At 41.4% G+C, this 17,804-nt stretch overlaps 1 protein-coding gene across 3 annotated transcripts in view; it reads left to right on the forward strand.

Annotated features, from left to right (window-relative positions):
* The window catches only part of LOC307161655 (NACHT, LRR and PYD domains-containing protein 12-like), a 222,789-nt gene that overhangs the window by 30,351 nt on the left and 174,634 nt on the right, over positions 1-17,804 (forward strand). For all 3 annotated transcript variants that reach the window (XM_079876522.1, XM_079876521.1, XM_079876520.1), the window contains exons 10-11: positions 36-209; positions 932-1,102. In XM_079876522.1, coding sequence (XP_079732648.1) covers positions 36-209; positions 932-1,102 — 345 coding nt within the window. The remainder of the gene's footprint in view (positions 1-35; positions 210-931; positions 1,103-17,804) is intronic.

The following is a 17,804-nucleotide window of genomic DNA, read 5'->3' on the forward strand; positions in this document are numbered from 1 at the left end:
GATTAATCAGCTGAATGCTTTCATTCCTGTTCTAGACTCTCTAACTGCAGTGTGACAGAAGAAGGTTATAAAGCTCTGGCTTCAGCTCTGAGATCAAACCCTTCACACCTGATAGAGCTGGATCTCACAGGAAATGATCCTGGACAATCAGGAGTGAAGAAGCTCAGTGATTTACTACAGGATCCAGACTGTCAACTGAAGACACTGAGGTGAGATGGGATCAAATAATTAACCAAATTAGTTATATGGAGGCTAAATATTCATAACAAATATATTATTTTAGCTGTACAATTAGCTTGACAATTTGTTGCATCAAAATGATGAAGATCAGATCAGATGCTGCAGGTTCTGTCATGATGATGATAACCGTCAACACAGTTTAGTTGTGATACGAGCTGAAGGTCAAATAGACATTATGGGTCAGTATATGGGCTGCTATTCTGGAGTATACCTTGATAATTGAAATGCACAATGTTATTTTTGTGCACACTTCTCATCAAAATTCTAGATAACCTTTTAGTGAAATAGTTTTCTAAACACAATTGTTTTCCATCAAGCCCAGATTCACTGCATCTCTCTATAGCAGGTCTATGAGTCTCCAGATGTTCACAAACATGCAGTTTTACAAGCCAGTTTTCTCTGTGCTGACGTTTCTCACTTCTCCTGCCTAAAAGCCAGAAAGATCTTAATTTCACTCTCTGTATTCATACTGAAAACCATGATCTAGTGAGCTTTTGCCCTTCTGCTATCTGAGACGTTTCTGTTCTTATGAGTTTGCTTTAGGACTGAGTGTCGCTCTAGTTTCTTTTAAATTTATATTTATTTGTGTATTTAAATTGTGTATTTAATTCTAAATTAAAAATGTTATTGTATCAGTCTTTTTTGTAATGCAACAGACATTTATTTGAGAACTGAATTGACTCTTCTGCAGATTTTTGAGTCCTGCTGCAGAGGAAGCCTGTCAGTATGTGAATAGAGTTGTGGGTATAAACCCGTTACTCCAGAAAGAGCTGAAAATGAGTGAACATGAACTAGGAGACACACGAGTGAATCAGATCGCTGCTCTACTGCAGGATAAACACTGTCAGCTCAACACACTGATGTGAGTATTGCTCATTTATTTATAATATTACTTTACTTTTAGTTGTAATGTTAGCTGATGATAATATTTCCTCACTTGTTTGAGTCAGAGCAGTTTTTTCCTCAGCGTCACACAGAGCCACAACAATTTAAAGTAATACAATTAAACAGCAAAGTAGAAACAAAATTAAATATGATATGAAGCTTTAAATATTTGGTTAAGACAGACAGTTTGATCATGGGTCAATAATTATTTCAGTTACTGTAGAGGCAGAACAATGTTTTTTGTGACATCAGAATCAGAAATGTTCATAACTGCTTTCAATTCAATGTTTGTATTTCCCAAAATTTAAAATGTCTAATTTTGGTGCAGCATATACTCTAACGTGTAAAAATTGAACAAGTGCATTTTAAGTCTCTTTTACGTATGTACTTCTTTTTAGTAAAGGGTAACGCTTCAAAACAGTGAATAATTTTTCAAAGAAATTGGTTTAATTGATTTGAAGCTTTGAAAAGCTTTGTTTCTCCCATCACTACTGAACGCAAGTGCAGCTTTATTCAAATAAATGTGAACAAAACTAAAAAAACAAAGACTTGACTGAGAAACATGAAGGTCACCAACAGCAGTTACAGGGAACAAAGCCAGACAGAAGACAATGGTAACATGAAGGCAGGGCCGTACGCAGGATTTTAAAAACTGAGATTTTGATTTTCCTGATCTACACATGTGCAATTTAAGGTGTTTGACGGACAAAAAATTGGATATCTATAGCTTTAAAAGCATGTCAGTGGGCAGTAGCATAAATTATTTGTCAAGCAGAAAACAGATTCTGAAACATGAGAATCAGGTTAAATGTTGCAATAAATGATCTGCACTACAAAATTGAAATGCAGAAATGTTATGCCTATTGTTGACAATACACATTCGAGGTATACAAATATATATTTATACAATAATACTATTATGGAAATATATTTAATTGGTATGTGCTTAGTTTCGCTGCTTACATCATGTCTGACGTTTAACTGAAGCGTGTCGTGAAGCGTCACGCTGGAATTCGCGCTCGACTCGCAGCTTCTGTGAACATAAAGCCCGCCTACTTTGATTTGATTGGTCATCTCAAACATTTTGACATTGACGAGTGTTGTTAGTCCGCTGAAGCAGCTCAGATGAGGTTGTTTATCGTGGTGATGTGCAATATCATTACAGCACCAAAGTAGAGTTAATATTAGGCAATTATTTCACAACCTTCATTATAAAGACCATATAGCCCCTTTTCAGCTGCGCTCGTTGTCTTTTGACTTCCGGTCTGCATTTTCACAGCGATCTTGCGTATTTAGGAATGAACGGCTCGTTTTAATATCTTCCCGGTCTACTGACATTTGTTAAGACATCTGCTTAAATCATTACCATGCTCATGATAACTTTCATTAACTCTACAATAAGTAAATCCACTTCACCAGCTAATTACTCCTCGACAGCGATGCCATAGAAATATACAGAACAACCGCAAAAACAGAAGTTCAAAGACAATATTCTAAAGATGCTGCTCGCTTGTTTCTCTGGCACATAAGGTCTATACACGCCGAAAAATGACCAAAGTCTGGACCTCAATGGTGTGTACGGCCCTGCATGAGGGCTAAATATACACACAGACACTATTAAGCACACAAGAGCATCCACTGCATGAGTCCCAGGGAAGCCCGGGGAACACAACATGCGGGAACAGGCGGCCAGCAATGCGGGCCAGCGCATGTAATAAGCACTTCATAGGAATACAGAGAGGCTCTGCCGGTCTATGTATAAACGTGGAGAAAGCGGCCAGCAGCACGGGCCAGCACAAGTACATAAGCACATCATAGGGAAAAAAAATAGAGCAGCTCCGCTGGTCTATGTATAGAGAGTATCACCCTCTTGTGCAGCTGTAAGAGAATAGGTGGCCAGCAACGCGGGCCAGCGCAAGTGCACAAGCATATGACTGGGAAATACAGAGTGGCTCCGCCGGTCTATATATAGAGAGTCTCATCCCTAGTGCAGCTCAACCAGAAGAGCTAGTAGTACATGAAGTAGTCTGCACATGAAAACTGGGCAGAACATACACATCACTTAGACTGATAAAAGTTTAGCCTGCAAGGCGGGAACTTCCAGGTTATAAAACCTCACGAATGTAGAGGGGGAGGCCCAGCCTGCTGCCATAGAAATGTCGTGGATAGAAATTCCGCTGAACCAAGCCCACAATGAAGCCATGCCTCCCGTGGAATGGGCTCTGATGCCCATAGGGCACTGCAGGTGTTTTGACGCATAAGCTGCTGTGATAGCGTCCACTATCCATCTGGATAGGCTATGTTTTGAGGCGGCGAGACCCTTGGTGCGCCCACCAAACGAAACAAAGAGCTGCTCAGAACGCCTGAAGGCGGCGGAGCGCGTGATGTAAACTCTCTGCGCCCTGACGGGGCATAGGAGGTTATCACTGTCCTTGCTAACGGATGCTGGCAGAGCCGATAGGGAGATGATCTGCGCCCTAAAGGGAGTGCCAATCGCCTTGGGGACGTAACTGTGTCTCGGTTTGAGGATGCCTTTAGAGTCATTTGGTCCGAACTCGAGACATGCGGGGCTAACAGATAGCGCGTGTAGATCCCCCACACGTTTTACTGAAGACAGAGCTATCAGAAAACGGTCTTGAGCGAGAGGTATTTCAGATCCACGGATTCTAACGGTTCAAAGGGAAACGCTTTCTGGGCCTCTAGGACCAAAGAAAGATCCCAAATACGAACCGTGGGGCCCCGTGGGGGGTTCATCCTCCTGGCTTCTCTAAGGAAGCGGATGATGAGCTCGTTTCTTCCTATCGCACGGCTGCGCGTCGATTCTGTGAACGCTGCAATAGCCGCAACGTACACTTTGAGTGTGGAAGGGGACCTGCCCTTGTCCAACAGCTCTTGAAGGAAAGAAAGCACCCACGAAACCACACACATGCGTGGATCCAGGCTCTTTGTAGCACACCATTTGGAGAACACTGACCATTTAGACCATTTAGTCTTCTCGTAGAAGGAGCTCTAGACTGCGTGATCGTGTTCACGACCCCTTCTGGCAAAGCAACGGGTATCCGTTGATTATCCACGCATGCAGAGACCAGCGCTCTGGATGGGGATGCCAAATTGATCCACCGGCTTGGGAGAGAAGGTCTTTCCTCACCGGGATTGGCCATGGGGCTACGTGCGACAGCCTCACCAGCTCTGGGAACCAGGTTTGGTTCTCCCATCGCGGGGCTATGAGGAGCACTGGGTGGCGCGTTTCCCTGATCTTCTTGATTACCTGTGGTAACAGTGAGATTGGAGGGAAAGCGTACAGCGGGCAGCTGGGCCAGCGCGTCCTCGCTCTTCGAGAGGAATCTCGGGCAATGAGCGTTGTCTTTTGATGCAAAAAGGTCGACTTCCACTTTGCCGAAAGGCGCCACAGTGACTGGACTGTCTGAGGGTGCAGAGACCATTCTCCCGGGGGAATGTTGTCTCTGGACAGTCTGTCTGGGCCGAAATTCATGTGGCCCGGTACGTGCGCGGCTCTCAGCGAGTGCAACGAGTGATGAGCCTACATGAGAAGGCATTCTGTCAGTTTGCAGAGATTCCTGGATCTGACACCACCCTGGTGGTTCACGTAGGACACCACGGACATGTTGTCCGAACGGACTAGAACATGGTGGCCCCGTATGTGTGGGAGGAAACATTTGAGCGCGTTCTCAACCACTATCATCTCCACACAGTTTATATGGAGGCATTTCTCCTGGTCTGACCACAGGCCAAAGACCGGTCTGCCCTCGAAAAGAGCACCCCAACCTAAGTTGGAGGCGTCTGTCGAGATAACTTTTCGGTGCGAGATGGCTCCCATTGTCACTCCCCACTGGAACCAGTCGGCCGCTAACCAGGGTCTCAGTGCTGAAACGCGGCTCTGAGTCACTCTGATTCGTATGGGCCGTCATTGCCACAGAGTCCAGTTCTAAACCCAGAAAAGAGGCTGACTGACTGGGCAGTAATGAGCTCTTGGTCCAGTTGACCGTAAGACCCAGGCTTTCCAGGTGGCTTAGAAGCACTGTTCTGTGAGAAATAAGTTCTTCCTCTGACTGTGCTAGAATCAGCCAATCGTCCAGATAGTTCAAAAACCGCATGCCCTGACATCTCAGGGGAGCGAGAGCCGTGTCCATGCACTTCGTGAATGTACGGGGTGCTAAAGACAGGCCAAACGACAGGACGGTGTATTGATATACCTGACCGTCGAAGGCGAATCTCAAGAATGGCCTGTGACGGGGTATTATCTGAATCTGAAAATAAGCGTCTTTCAGATCGAGGGTAATAAACCAGTTTCCCGGGCGAATCTGCGCAAGGATCTGTCTGGTTGTGAGCATTTTGAACAGTCTTTTCATAAAAGCTTTGTTCAAATATCTCAGATCTAAAATTGGTCTGAGAGCTCCGTCCTTCTTGGGCACGAGGAAGAACCGGCTGTAAAAGCCTGACTCGCTCAGAGGAGGTGGTACCGGTTCTATGGCCCCTTTGCACAGAAGCTTCGCTATTTCTGCCCGGTGGGTTGTCGTGAAAACGGCGGTTGCGTGCAGGCGAGCGGGTAGTATTCCCGGCTCGTTGGCTGCCAAATACACTTCTGCAGTAGCCTTTCTTAAGGGGACTGACAAAGCGGATGTGTTGTGTTTATCAGTAATAGTGGGAGCTCACGGGCAAACACAAGACTTACACATAGCCGGTGTGTGTCGGCTTTATAGGTTTTGTCCCCTGGGATAAAAGTGTAGCAGAGCGGGCAGTGTGTAGGTGTGGGCACTGTTTTGTGAGCACATTTTCTACATTCAACACTCGAGCGGCATATGCCAGCTCTAGAGTGGGCTCTGCATGAGTGAATGACACCGGGGGAACCGTGCTTGTGTGTAGGGGTAAACACTGGGAAGCGGGCACATTTTCTACACTCAAGACACCATCGGCGTGAGCCGGATAACCAGAATTGTACTCTTATGAGATTTCTCTGGGTTGCCGTAGAAACGGTGTTTGGGTGCAGGCGAGCGGGTTGTACAACACGCTCGTTGGCTGCAAAATACACATCTGCAGTCGCCTTCTTAAGGGGACTGACAGAGCGAAATGCTTTGAAGGCTCATATGTTTAGACGCTCATAAATACTCGAGCACCATCCTGAGAGTGGGAGGGTGCGAGAGGCGGGTTCGCTTTCTGTATGTAAGAAGCTGGCCGCGAACTCGGAGAAGCAACAGCATAATTTTTATCTGCCGCCGGAGCCAGGATTCGAACACGGGTCTCTGGCGCGAAAGCCTAAGATTTCGCCACTGAGCCACAGGGGGAAAACACATAAGCTTTCAGTTAGCGCGAGCATATAAGAGAGCGTCATGTTCTGTGTCGGCGTTTGTTTGCAGGCATGCATGTATTATAACAGGCTCGTTTACTGCAATATTGATATTTCCAGTCGCCTGAACTTGAGAGGGGACTGAGAAATGTGAGAGAAATGGAGGTTGGTCCGGCCTCGGCGGGACTAACACTCTTTCCTCCTTTCGCCGGTGAGTGACGCACGCGAACAAGGTCATCATGTTTGCGTCGGCGTTTGTTTGCAGGCGTGCATGTAATATAACAGGCTCGTTTACTGCAATATTGATATTTCCAGTCACCTGAACTTGAGAGGGGACTGAGAAATGTGTGAGAAATGGAGGTTGGTCCGGCCTCGGCGGGACTAAAACACTCTCTTTTCTCCTTTCGCCGGTGAGTGACGCGCGCGAACGGGGCGCAAGGGTGGGGTAGCTTTCTTGTAACGTAAAGAAGCTAGCCCCGAGACCGTCCGCTTCTGACATCCCTTGCGAACAGCGCAGTTTGCGCGGCTCAAACAGAGGGAGAGAGAGCGGGAAGTGAGAGGTGCGAGGCATTTGAAACAACGCCTCGTAGGAAATTTCTCTTTTAGAAGAAGAGTGTGTGTCGCAGCGGCGAACACACACAGCAGAAAAAGGATATATGACGCCGGATAGCGTAGCAGGCACGGATGGCTGAAGGCGGCGAAGATGACCGGCTTCCTCAGACGCTGTCCTGATTTTGCTGGTCGCTTGTTTCAATGGCGGCGGCTTCTCTCAGAGTCCAGCGATGCGTAGAGCTTTGCTGAAGAAATGAAAATCAGAGTTCAGCCTGTTGAGCCCTTCCTAACATACGCTAAGCCGCACCCATTCTGGAGGGCTGTGACGCGTGGAGGGTGCGAAGCGCCCTCATTGGGCGTGACGTCACGCAGGGCTCACCCGATAGGCTGCTGCAGTTGCCGCAGGTCAGCCAATGAGCACGCTGATTCAGCCTGCTATGGTCTGACTGGCTGCCGCACTGCGTTGACAATATATACAAAATTAAGGATAATTTTTAATCTGTAAGGATAAATCTTACAGAAAGTAAGTCACAGGTCATCCACAGGGAAGAGTAGAAAAAAGTTCACCGCGACGGAGAAGCAGAACGCACACCCTGTTTATTTTCTTTATTTTACAAAAGCACAATGTTTTGATTTGATTGTAAGTGGACACATACAAAAGTAGAAATATCGCAGATTCTTTTTTTATATTTCTTTTTTCTGTATGACCATAAATGACAGAGAAATTTAAGTTTATAGTGCTACAATGTGAAGAAAATGCAGCAAAACGCGCCGGCGCGTTTGCCAACCTCAGAGGGTTAACCTGTTAAGCTTCACCAGTGCGTCGGCGCACTGAAGCGTTTTTTATTTATTTAATTCAAAATTACTATCAGATTTAATGTTATACCTTGACAAACTATACATCATTAAAAAGATATAAGACTCAAGTTTCAGTATTTGACCACTATTGTATTCTGAGAAACTCATAGTGACAGTTATGTCTTAATTTGTGTCAGGAGTTATGAAATGAAAAAATGAGTCGATACCTTTAATATGAATTATGCGCGTCAGCCGCTCCCATTCATAAAAAACTCCCGTGCTGTCGTCATGACAGCGATACACAAAACAACGTCCCTCAGGGCTTTAGCTCAAAAATGTGCAGATTTGGAGAAATATTGATAGATTCTTTTAGATTCACATCATATTTCTATAGACAGGAATAATATTTATTGAATTTATACCCAAATGCGTCAATGTAATCTTTATGAGCGTTTGGTATTCTAATTCACAGTGTTTTCAATTCATACCAATAGGCTGAGGGCGCTATATGCACAGTAATATAGTCCATATATGGCACATGAAGAAGAGCCATGATCATGTGACATTCCAGGAAGCCTCGAACACACACACAGCTAACAGAGATCGGCTGTAATCATGCAGATAAAAGATGTTTTGAAGACAATAAACATGATTGCAATGATATCTGATTTGCCTGTGTTCTTCAAGCCATGCCAGGTATTTTTATAATAATAGATTATATTTATAATGTAATGCTAATCTATATAGACTTCATCATTGTGCATAATACTATCAAATAATATATTTTCTGTCTGATTTTTTTATCTGAAGCTAAATTAGATCACAGAAGATTATTTAAAACATTCAGCTTGAGTTATAAAGTACGTTTTGAACATAAATATGGTTTTAATCTCATATATTGTCGTGTATTGATGGTGTGCTAAGCTAACATGCTAGCTAGCCCTAACTGTTAGTCACATGACATGGTCTTGAAAAACATTTAACTAAATACAGAGTTTTGGGCTTATTATCTTCAGATTTTAAACATAAAATGTTTAGACATGTGGCTTTAGCTGTAGTGCATTTCTAGATTGCTCCAGTGCCAATTTCAATTTTATTTTCATGAGGATGTTTCATAAAAAATAATTTCTAATAACTTTACAAAACTTTGAAGCTATTTATAACAATTTTTGTCATTACGACAATAATTAATTCTACATTTACAATAAACTGCCAGGTGTCAGCTTTCAAACGAGATCATACTTGTGCTTTTAGTACAAAGGGTTCATGAACTGTATCTGTTTTAGTTTGGGTATGTCATTTCTGGGGATTTTTCAAAAGTGGCGTTGCAGCTTAACAGGTTAATATTAAGAGTAGAAAAATGAGAACACAGCTTGAGTATTAGATTTCTAATTTTCTAATAATAGTCCTCCGCTGCTGCAGTTGCACAGATTCTTAAAGGGATACTTCACCGCTGGAAAGATGAATGTGTATTTAAATTGGGTAATTTATGTAGTAGAAATGTGAAATTATTATTGGCTCATGTGGATGAAAGACAACAACTCCCAGAATGCACTTGCTTCGCTGCCCTACGAGGACAGTCGATGCGTAGAGCTTCGCTGAAGAAATGAAAATCAGAGTTCAGCCTGTTGAGCCCTTCCTTATATACGCTAAGCCGCACCCATTCTGGCGGGCTGTGACGCGTGCAGGGCGCGAAGCGCTCTCATTGGGCATGACGTCACGCAGGGCTCACCCATAGGCTGCTGCAGTTGCCGCAGGTCAGCCAATGAGCACGCTGATTCAGCCTGCTATGGTCTGACTGGCTGCCGCACTGCATTGACAATATATACAACATTAAGGATAATTTTTGGCTTCAGATCTCGAGAAAAGATGAACTTTACCTGTAGCGTAAGCAACTTACGCAATACGAAAGAACCTCTCGTAAGAGAACCCTGTTTTAGCTGGTCGTTCACATCTCAGAGCTGGAAAAGTCTGAGGAAATGTGCGTGTAAAGCTGTGGAAAAGTGGGAGTGTAGAGGGCGGGAAAAGGGGAGACAACAACCAATAAAATACAGACCTGCAACACTCTCATTATACAGACACATGAATATTAAAATATGACTGCAGACGGAAATAAATAAATGGATCTGAAGGCACCTTGATGCATTTTAAAAATATAACCCTATATAACACACTCACAAGAACGAAGGAGAATTGCGGAAGAATGTTTAAAAGATCTAATAATATTTTCATTACATTTATGAGCACTTATTCAGCCAATCACACGCTCCGAAAGCACGCTTCTAACTCACATTCAGCCAGTCACACGTTCCGAAAGCACGCTTCTATCTCACAATCAGCCAATCACACGCTCCGAAAGCACGCTTCTACCTCACATTCAGCCAATCACAAGCTCCGAAAGCACGCTTCTACCTCACATTCAGCCAATCACAAGCTCCGAAAGCACGCTTCTACCTCACATTCAGCCAATCACAAACTCTGAAAGCATGCTTCCACCTCACATTCAGCCAATCACACGCTCTGAAAGCATGCTTCTACCTCACTTTCAGCCAATCACACGCTACGAAAGCTCGCTTCTACCTCACATTCAGCCAATCACACGCTCCGAAAGCACGCTTCTATCTCACATTCAGCCAATCACACGCCACGAAAGCTTGCTTCTACCTCACATTCAGCCAATCACACGCTCCGAAAGCACGCTTCTACCTCACATTCAGGCAATACCTCAGATACCGTGACGTCGCTTCCACTTTACTTTTCAGCCCGGAAGAACCAAATTGCTCAGAAAAACACAAAAATAACCAATTTCCATGTATTGGTAATACTTTTTATTATTTTCAGTGATGTGCAGCCTGTACATATCTGTTCACATCTCAAAAAATGTGTTTTAGTATGGAGCTTATAATATGACAAAATGATTTAAATTTGAATTGTGTAAAATTGTGTAAATTATTGACAAGTGTGATCTAACAAAATTTAATATTGTGTGGAATTTTAAATAGTTCTGAATTTGATTTTTTTAAACGATTATTGAACATTTGAAATTTAACTTTTTTATGGTTGAATTTTATAGACATGTTTTTTCAAACAGCTGTTTTTTTTATTTTTTTTATTCTTAGACTGCAAATATCCCGTTTAAAAAAAAACAGATTCAAGTTTTCAACATGAAGAAGAAATTCGGAACTTAAAATTCAGTTTTCTAAAATTCAAACCGCGAAAAATTCAGATCTTACAGAAAGTAAATCACAGGTCATCCACAGGGAAGAGTAGAGGATCTCAGAAAAGTCGAACGGAGCATTTTGGCTGCTCTGCAGTAGTTTTCTGCTGCAACATGGGGGTGGTTCAAGAGAATCTGTGTATCATTCATTTAGTCGTTTTTTGATTTAACCCTCTGGGGTCTGAGCTGTTTTCTGGGCCCTGGAGGTGTTCTGACATGCTCTGACATTTGTGGTTATTTCTGTTACTTGTGACATTTCCATGGCTAAAGTCTAATTACACTGTATTCAGCACAAACTCTGCTACAATAATATATCAGCAGCATGTATGTAAAAGTTTGTAGTTTTGAGATAATGACATTTATGCGTGGTTTGTGAAAATACAAAAAAAAATTCTCACTGAAATAAGGCCATGAAACCCATACTGATTATTTCTTCTCAAGACTTTTGAAAATTGTACCACGTAGCCTAGAATATTTGCTCTAAAACTATGTGAAAATCACCCTGACTGCTCATTCAGAGAAGACAATATATTGATTAAAAATTTTTACGACGTGTTTTGTGTGAGAAAGCTAATATGTGAGCTTTTCACACCTGAGAAAGACAAAGACCCTCCCCTAACGGCCCTGTTAGGAGCTATCAGGCCCTGTCATTCTGAGCAACCTTTCACAAAGAATGAGGAGATTTAAAAAAGAATGGCTTTTAGATTGTTTGTATTTATTTACAACACAACATAATCCAGAGATACACAACAAATGACAAAAAAGCACTTATTGAAAACAATGATCCAAAGACAGAGACCTTTCTGCCATTCCTAAAAACATTGTACATACCTTTCATTTCCAAGGTGTTTGATTTTCACTTTACCATGTTCATGTACAGAGACTCGTGTGAATGTTGAAGTCAGCAGGACTCAGTGGCATCTGGGCCCTGAAAGGAAAAAAAAAAGTGAACATACTGATATCAAGAGAAAGGCCTGCACGATTTTTGGGAATAAATTTTAGATTTTTCTGGTTAAAATTGCTTTTTAAAATTCACAGAATACACACACACACACACACACACACACACAAATGTTTCCAACAATATATAATATAATGAACACCAGGTTTGTTGTGCCTTGTAGGCATAGGCCATGCGCAGTGCTGCATAAAATAATAATAACAATAACCTATAGCAGCCTATAAATCTTCCAAAAGATTTCAGTAACAACTAAGCTAGAGAAAAATATTTTGATTATCATGTTACTTCAAATGTTTCCATTTGTTATGATGATATGAAATGAGATAAAAGTAAAAACATGAAGCCGTTTGGTGCGTTTTGCTTTTCAAACGCGATCGCGCTCCAAAATATGATACATTCAAACGCGATCGCGCTCAAATATAAAACATTATGGTTACCATATACATATCTACGTTTGAGCAGATATCCACAAACACAGTAACAGTAAACACGGGTCTAAATATTATAATATTCACCATATATCTAGCAACAGTTCAACTGCAATGTGAAATTTATGCAACAATAACAAACTAATATGTAAGAATTTCTTACCTTACATCTTTCTTGTCTTCAAATCGCGTTCTTCTTCTGATGTAAATTCAATGTAAGCTCACGGTGCGCCTTTCAAACTTGACAAAAAGCAGAGACTTGTGAAGTTTTTTCGTGCTTTGTTGTTGAGGTAATGAGCGCGTTCACGTTCCATGTGGACATTTGCATGTGAATCTCTTGCGCTCGTGGGCGTGGTCAAATTAAAAATAATTAGGAAGCGTTTGAGAAGCTGGACATCTTGTTGGTTTTATACAAATTACTTAAACAGAGAATATTTGTTTTCAGTTTGAATCCGATCATTTAAAAGTACACACTTAAATGTTTATAAAGGTATATGGCTCATAAATGTGTGACAAGTGTTCGCTGAGTTTTGTTTCAGTTTATAGACGTGCTCAAGAAAAAAAAGTTCACCGCGACGGAGAGGCAGAACGCACACCCTGTTTATTTTCTTTATTTTACAAAAGCACAATGTTTTGATTTGATTGTAAGTGGACACATACAAAAGTAGAAATATCACAGATTCTTTTTTTATATTTCTTTTTTCTGTATGACCATAAATGACGGAGAAATTTATAGTGCTACAATGTGAAGAAAATCCAGCAAAACGCGCAGGTGCGTTTGCCGACCTCAGAGGGTTAATATTAAGAGTAGAAAAATGAGAACACAGCCTGAGTATTAGATTTCTAATTTTCTAATAATAGTCCTCCGCTGCTGCAGTTGCACAGATTCTTAAAGGGATACTTCACCGCTGGAAAGATGAATGTGTATTTAAATTGGGTCATTTATGTGGATATGAAAGACATCAACTCCCAGAATGCACTTGCTTCGCTGCCCTACGAGCAGAGCCATAGAGAGAAAGAGTTGCGACACTCTTTGATGTCGCTGCTATGGCTGTCACGTGGTTCATGTAAGCCCCAATAGTTCCAAAACATACGCTGGCTGTCATGTTCTTCTATGGGACAGACAGCAGCGATTACATTATTGAATGGTAAATATAAAATAAAACACACACCCAAGTACTTTTTCAGCTGTTATTGCATTTTGTTAATGTCAGTTTTGCATTTGCAAGTTTTAGGCTATATTTTTGGAGGGAAAAGCTTAGTGTTCATGTTCGAATGGGTAGTAGCACTGGCTTTAGCGGCTCTAACTTAACTTTTCCATATCATTCATCTGATGATGGACGTCTCATGAAATTTATTTTAGCACAACTGGGCTGTATTAGGCTATTGATTTCCGTGATTTTGCTTATAAATTCCGATTCAGCCATTAGCCTGATCACGCAAAGAGGTCTGCCGTGGCGGTCCGTTCAGAATTCGCTTAGAAGCTAGCTCACTTCTTCTGATGAAAGTGGCCATCCCCAGGACCACAACGTGAAACATGATCATGTTAAGACTAAGAATATAATTTTAAGATTAAGTCATACACATATCAAAACTATAACAGATAACTATAAAACGAATTTACACTTTTATGTTTGGGTCTATAGGTAAGTGCAGAGTGAAGATTTTTCTCTATGGCTCTGGGTTAGTGTACACAGTAGGCTAAGAGTAAGGGTAGCTGTAACTCAATACAAGTAACGTAAGCAATTAACTAAAAAAACACTTGTAACTTCTGTTACTGCTATTGAGATCAATTAAGCATGGCTGATACAAATTAAGGTTTTCAAATAAAATATTTTTTATTAAACAATGACAGACAACAAAAATGTGTGCTTGTGTGAGTGTGTGTGAACAAGAAAAAAAAAAAAAAAAAACCAGGGGCAGGTGATCCATGAAACAGACAGGACTGGTGATGGCCATAACAATCCTAGAGGTCCAGCATTGTTCTCACAAGCCGCTTCACTCAAGACAACAAAACAAACGGTGGGATAAAGTGGGGCAAAGAAACCATAAAGAAAGGCATACAAAAATTCAATTAAATAAAAGTTGCTATAAAGGTGGTAGCGATTCATTACCGAACTAATTAGATGCTACCTTCACAGCTGGCGAAGTCGCGCTAGCTAACTAGCAAGCAGGCAATGCTAGAAAATTTGTTGAAACAACCAAGATAAAATATAAATAATTACGCTGTGCATATACAAATGAAGATGAGCATCGCAAAGGGCCTCTGATACAATATAGACAGTTGACAATTCAAAAGAGGTCGATATTTCAGCAATTACCTCTGGAACAACTTGACGCGCAGCAATGTAAGTGAATGGGGTCCAACGCCCAAATGACAGTGTTTGGAACTAATCTGATCTTCAAATCCCGGAAGTAGGCGGTTAAAAGTGCCGCCATTTTTTTACAACGGAGGTCTATGGAAGTGTCGCAACTCTTTCTCTCTATGGCTCTGCCTACGAGGACACTCCCAAGCCACGCCTACCGGTTACAGAGGGCAGTATCGGAAGAATTGATACAAATAGGTTACTAGTCGACTCGAAACTGAAAAGACGTTGTTTTATCGTGAGTCTCTGTGACGAGTTAGTCTACCCCAGCTCGAGACTGCCCGGGCTCTTGCTCCTCTGCTGCAGCAGCTGCTCCGGCCACCTCTTGTTCCTCCATCAGGAATCAGTCCAACTGAAACAAAAGGTGTGCATGCAAACATAATGAATGGCGACTGTAGAAAGCAAAAGCCGAATCATGGACATTTTGGGCCATCTCGAAATCCCGGCCGGACATGTCCTGGAAAAAGAGGACGTATGGTCACCCCTACTACTCAGCTTTCTCCACAGAGCAAGAGCCCGTTAGCTTAGTGTTCTGAATTCTCCATGTTTAGCATAATAATGGAGATGCGCACAGAATCAGCGCTGTAAATCACTGAATAGTGCGCAACAAGCGCAGTTGCGGAGCCTACGCTGATTTAGTAGACTGAGAATAAGCGTAGCGCCACAGAGTTGCATCAGCCGTTCTGACTGGAAAGTTTGCGGGATTGCTTGTATTATAAGGACATTGTACGAGTAACGGACAAGTAAGTCCAGTGTTATTTCAATATTAATGTTATAGTGCAAGAGTATTTGTTGTAGATAGTGTTTCTAAGTTTATTCGTTTATATTAAAGCGGCCGATTTACCGCACGTGAATTGCACGCTGTATTATATGCCGTCAATCCTTTGAAGTTTGAATAGCGATCGTTATAACTTGTATAAGGAAGCAAATACTTCATGTTGAGTTTTTCATTTATATCTACAATGTAACACTTACGTGAATTTATGTTGATTATTATTTTCTTTCATTGTTTTAGAAAAACCTTGCAAATGTCCATCTATGTTGATGCCAAAGCAATCATTAAAAGGCTATCATCTATCCATGACTCTGAGTTCTCTGACAAGAACACTGTGGCGGTCAGTGCACATTGATCCAGCTAAATTCAAAATTATAACACTTAGCTTAAAAAAAGATGGCTGACACTATTTGTACATTCTGTGAGTGAGATCCCCCTATGGGCGGGTTGAAAACATGCGGAACGAGCTCCTACTACTGGCTGTACTCTCTCGCCTCTGGCCAAAAAATCCTTCGATGACGCAAAATGCCGATTTTTGTGTCATTGGAGGATTTTTTCCAGACAAAAAATACAGAAATCTCTCGTCTAAGGGGGACATGAGGGAGGGAAGTACAGTCATTTGAAAACACTACCGGGTTTCTACTGATAAAGAGCTTAATGCTAATCAGTGAAGTATCCCTTTAACGCGTTTATTGCAACTACGTAATATTTTTCTCATCAAACAACCAGACTAACCAATGCCTCAACACAGCCCGTACCGGGGAAAAGCCTAGACAGGGCTTTCTTCTGTGTAGATATAAATACACCTACGCTTTGCATCAGCTGGGTATGGCAGGGTAGGCTAGATGACGGCTGTCATAGCCTGTATGGTCGCCCAGTAAGTTAAAAAAAGAAATTAAGATATAAATCAATATAATTAGTAGTAAATTAAATATTTTAAACACTAATACAAAAAGGAAAGAATAATGTATTGACTTGCATATATATAGGTCTAACGTTTACAAGGTACATTCATATTTATATGCGAGTTACATTCATATTTGTGAAATAAACACCGTATCATGTTGAGTGCAAGTCACACCAGATCATGTTGAGAGAGAAATGCGCGTGCATCACATCGTCATAATAAACGCATTTTATTATTAGGCTATTCAGCAATAGTGTTAAAGGCCGGTAAATAAAATACAACATTAATATTTTAAACACTATTAACATGTAGGCTATGTGTATTTTACTTTCCCTTACTGTATGACAAATCCTTAAATGAATGCAGAAAACTAAAAGAATGAAAAAAGTAGCCATGTATAATAAAAAAAATATATACATAGTTGCCTAGCTTATACAAATAGCCTATTGTGCCCTTTATTACAAACAATATTTAGCCTATTTTAAACGCTAAGGCTAAACAAATTTATTTTAATCGAAACTGAAACTGTACCGACGTCGAGTTTGCGCATCTCTCATTTGGTCCAAAGTTTTCATATTTGCAAATTATGTAACATTTGGATGCTAACTATTGATATAAAGAACGCTTCATACTTCAATCGAGTCCCAGTATACAGTATAGGCTAAATCAGCATCTTCACAGCAAGGGACATGTTTGGAATAAAAAGTAGGACTGTGTGGCACAGCCTTGCCCTTTATATTGTACAACAGACCAATTAAATTAAGCAGAATAACTTTTTATATGTTTGGTTGACTGTGATTTTATTTTGATAATGAACAGGCTGCGATGTCAAGTTAGCAATGCCAGAACTGATACTATGTTGTGTGAGTGCGTGCCATCCCTTGGATTTGTTCCTCTGCATGTGAAATACCTTAATACTCTGTCATGTAGTCATACAGATAATATGACATCATTTGAAACAGTAAAATGTATATTTTTATTTGTGTACATTCAAAATGACTACAAATTGTCAGCCTTTGAAAAATAAATAAAACAACATGATGTGCTGCGTCTCGGTCTCCTTGAAGATCTTTCTGGCGCACACCAAAAATTAACCAAATTACAGCGAATAGCCTTCTTGGCACACCTACTTTGAAAGTCAACATTTAGATTATTTGATGTTAACCCTCTGAGGTCGGCAAACGCGCGGGCGCATTTTGCTGGATTTTCTTCATATTGTAGATTCGCAAAAGAGATTCACATGCAAATCTCCACATGGAACGCGAACGCGCTCATTACCTCAAAAACAAAGCACCAAAAAACTTCACAAGTCTCTGCTTTTCGTCGAGTTTGGGAGACACGCCGTGAGCTTACATTGGATTTACCTCAGA

Source organism: Squalius cephalus, assembly GCF_949319135.1.
Source record: "Squalius cephalus genome assembly, chromosome: 7".
Taxonomy (NCBI): domain Eukaryota; kingdom Metazoa; phylum Chordata; class Actinopteri; order Cypriniformes; family Leuciscidae; genus Squalius; species Squalius cephalus.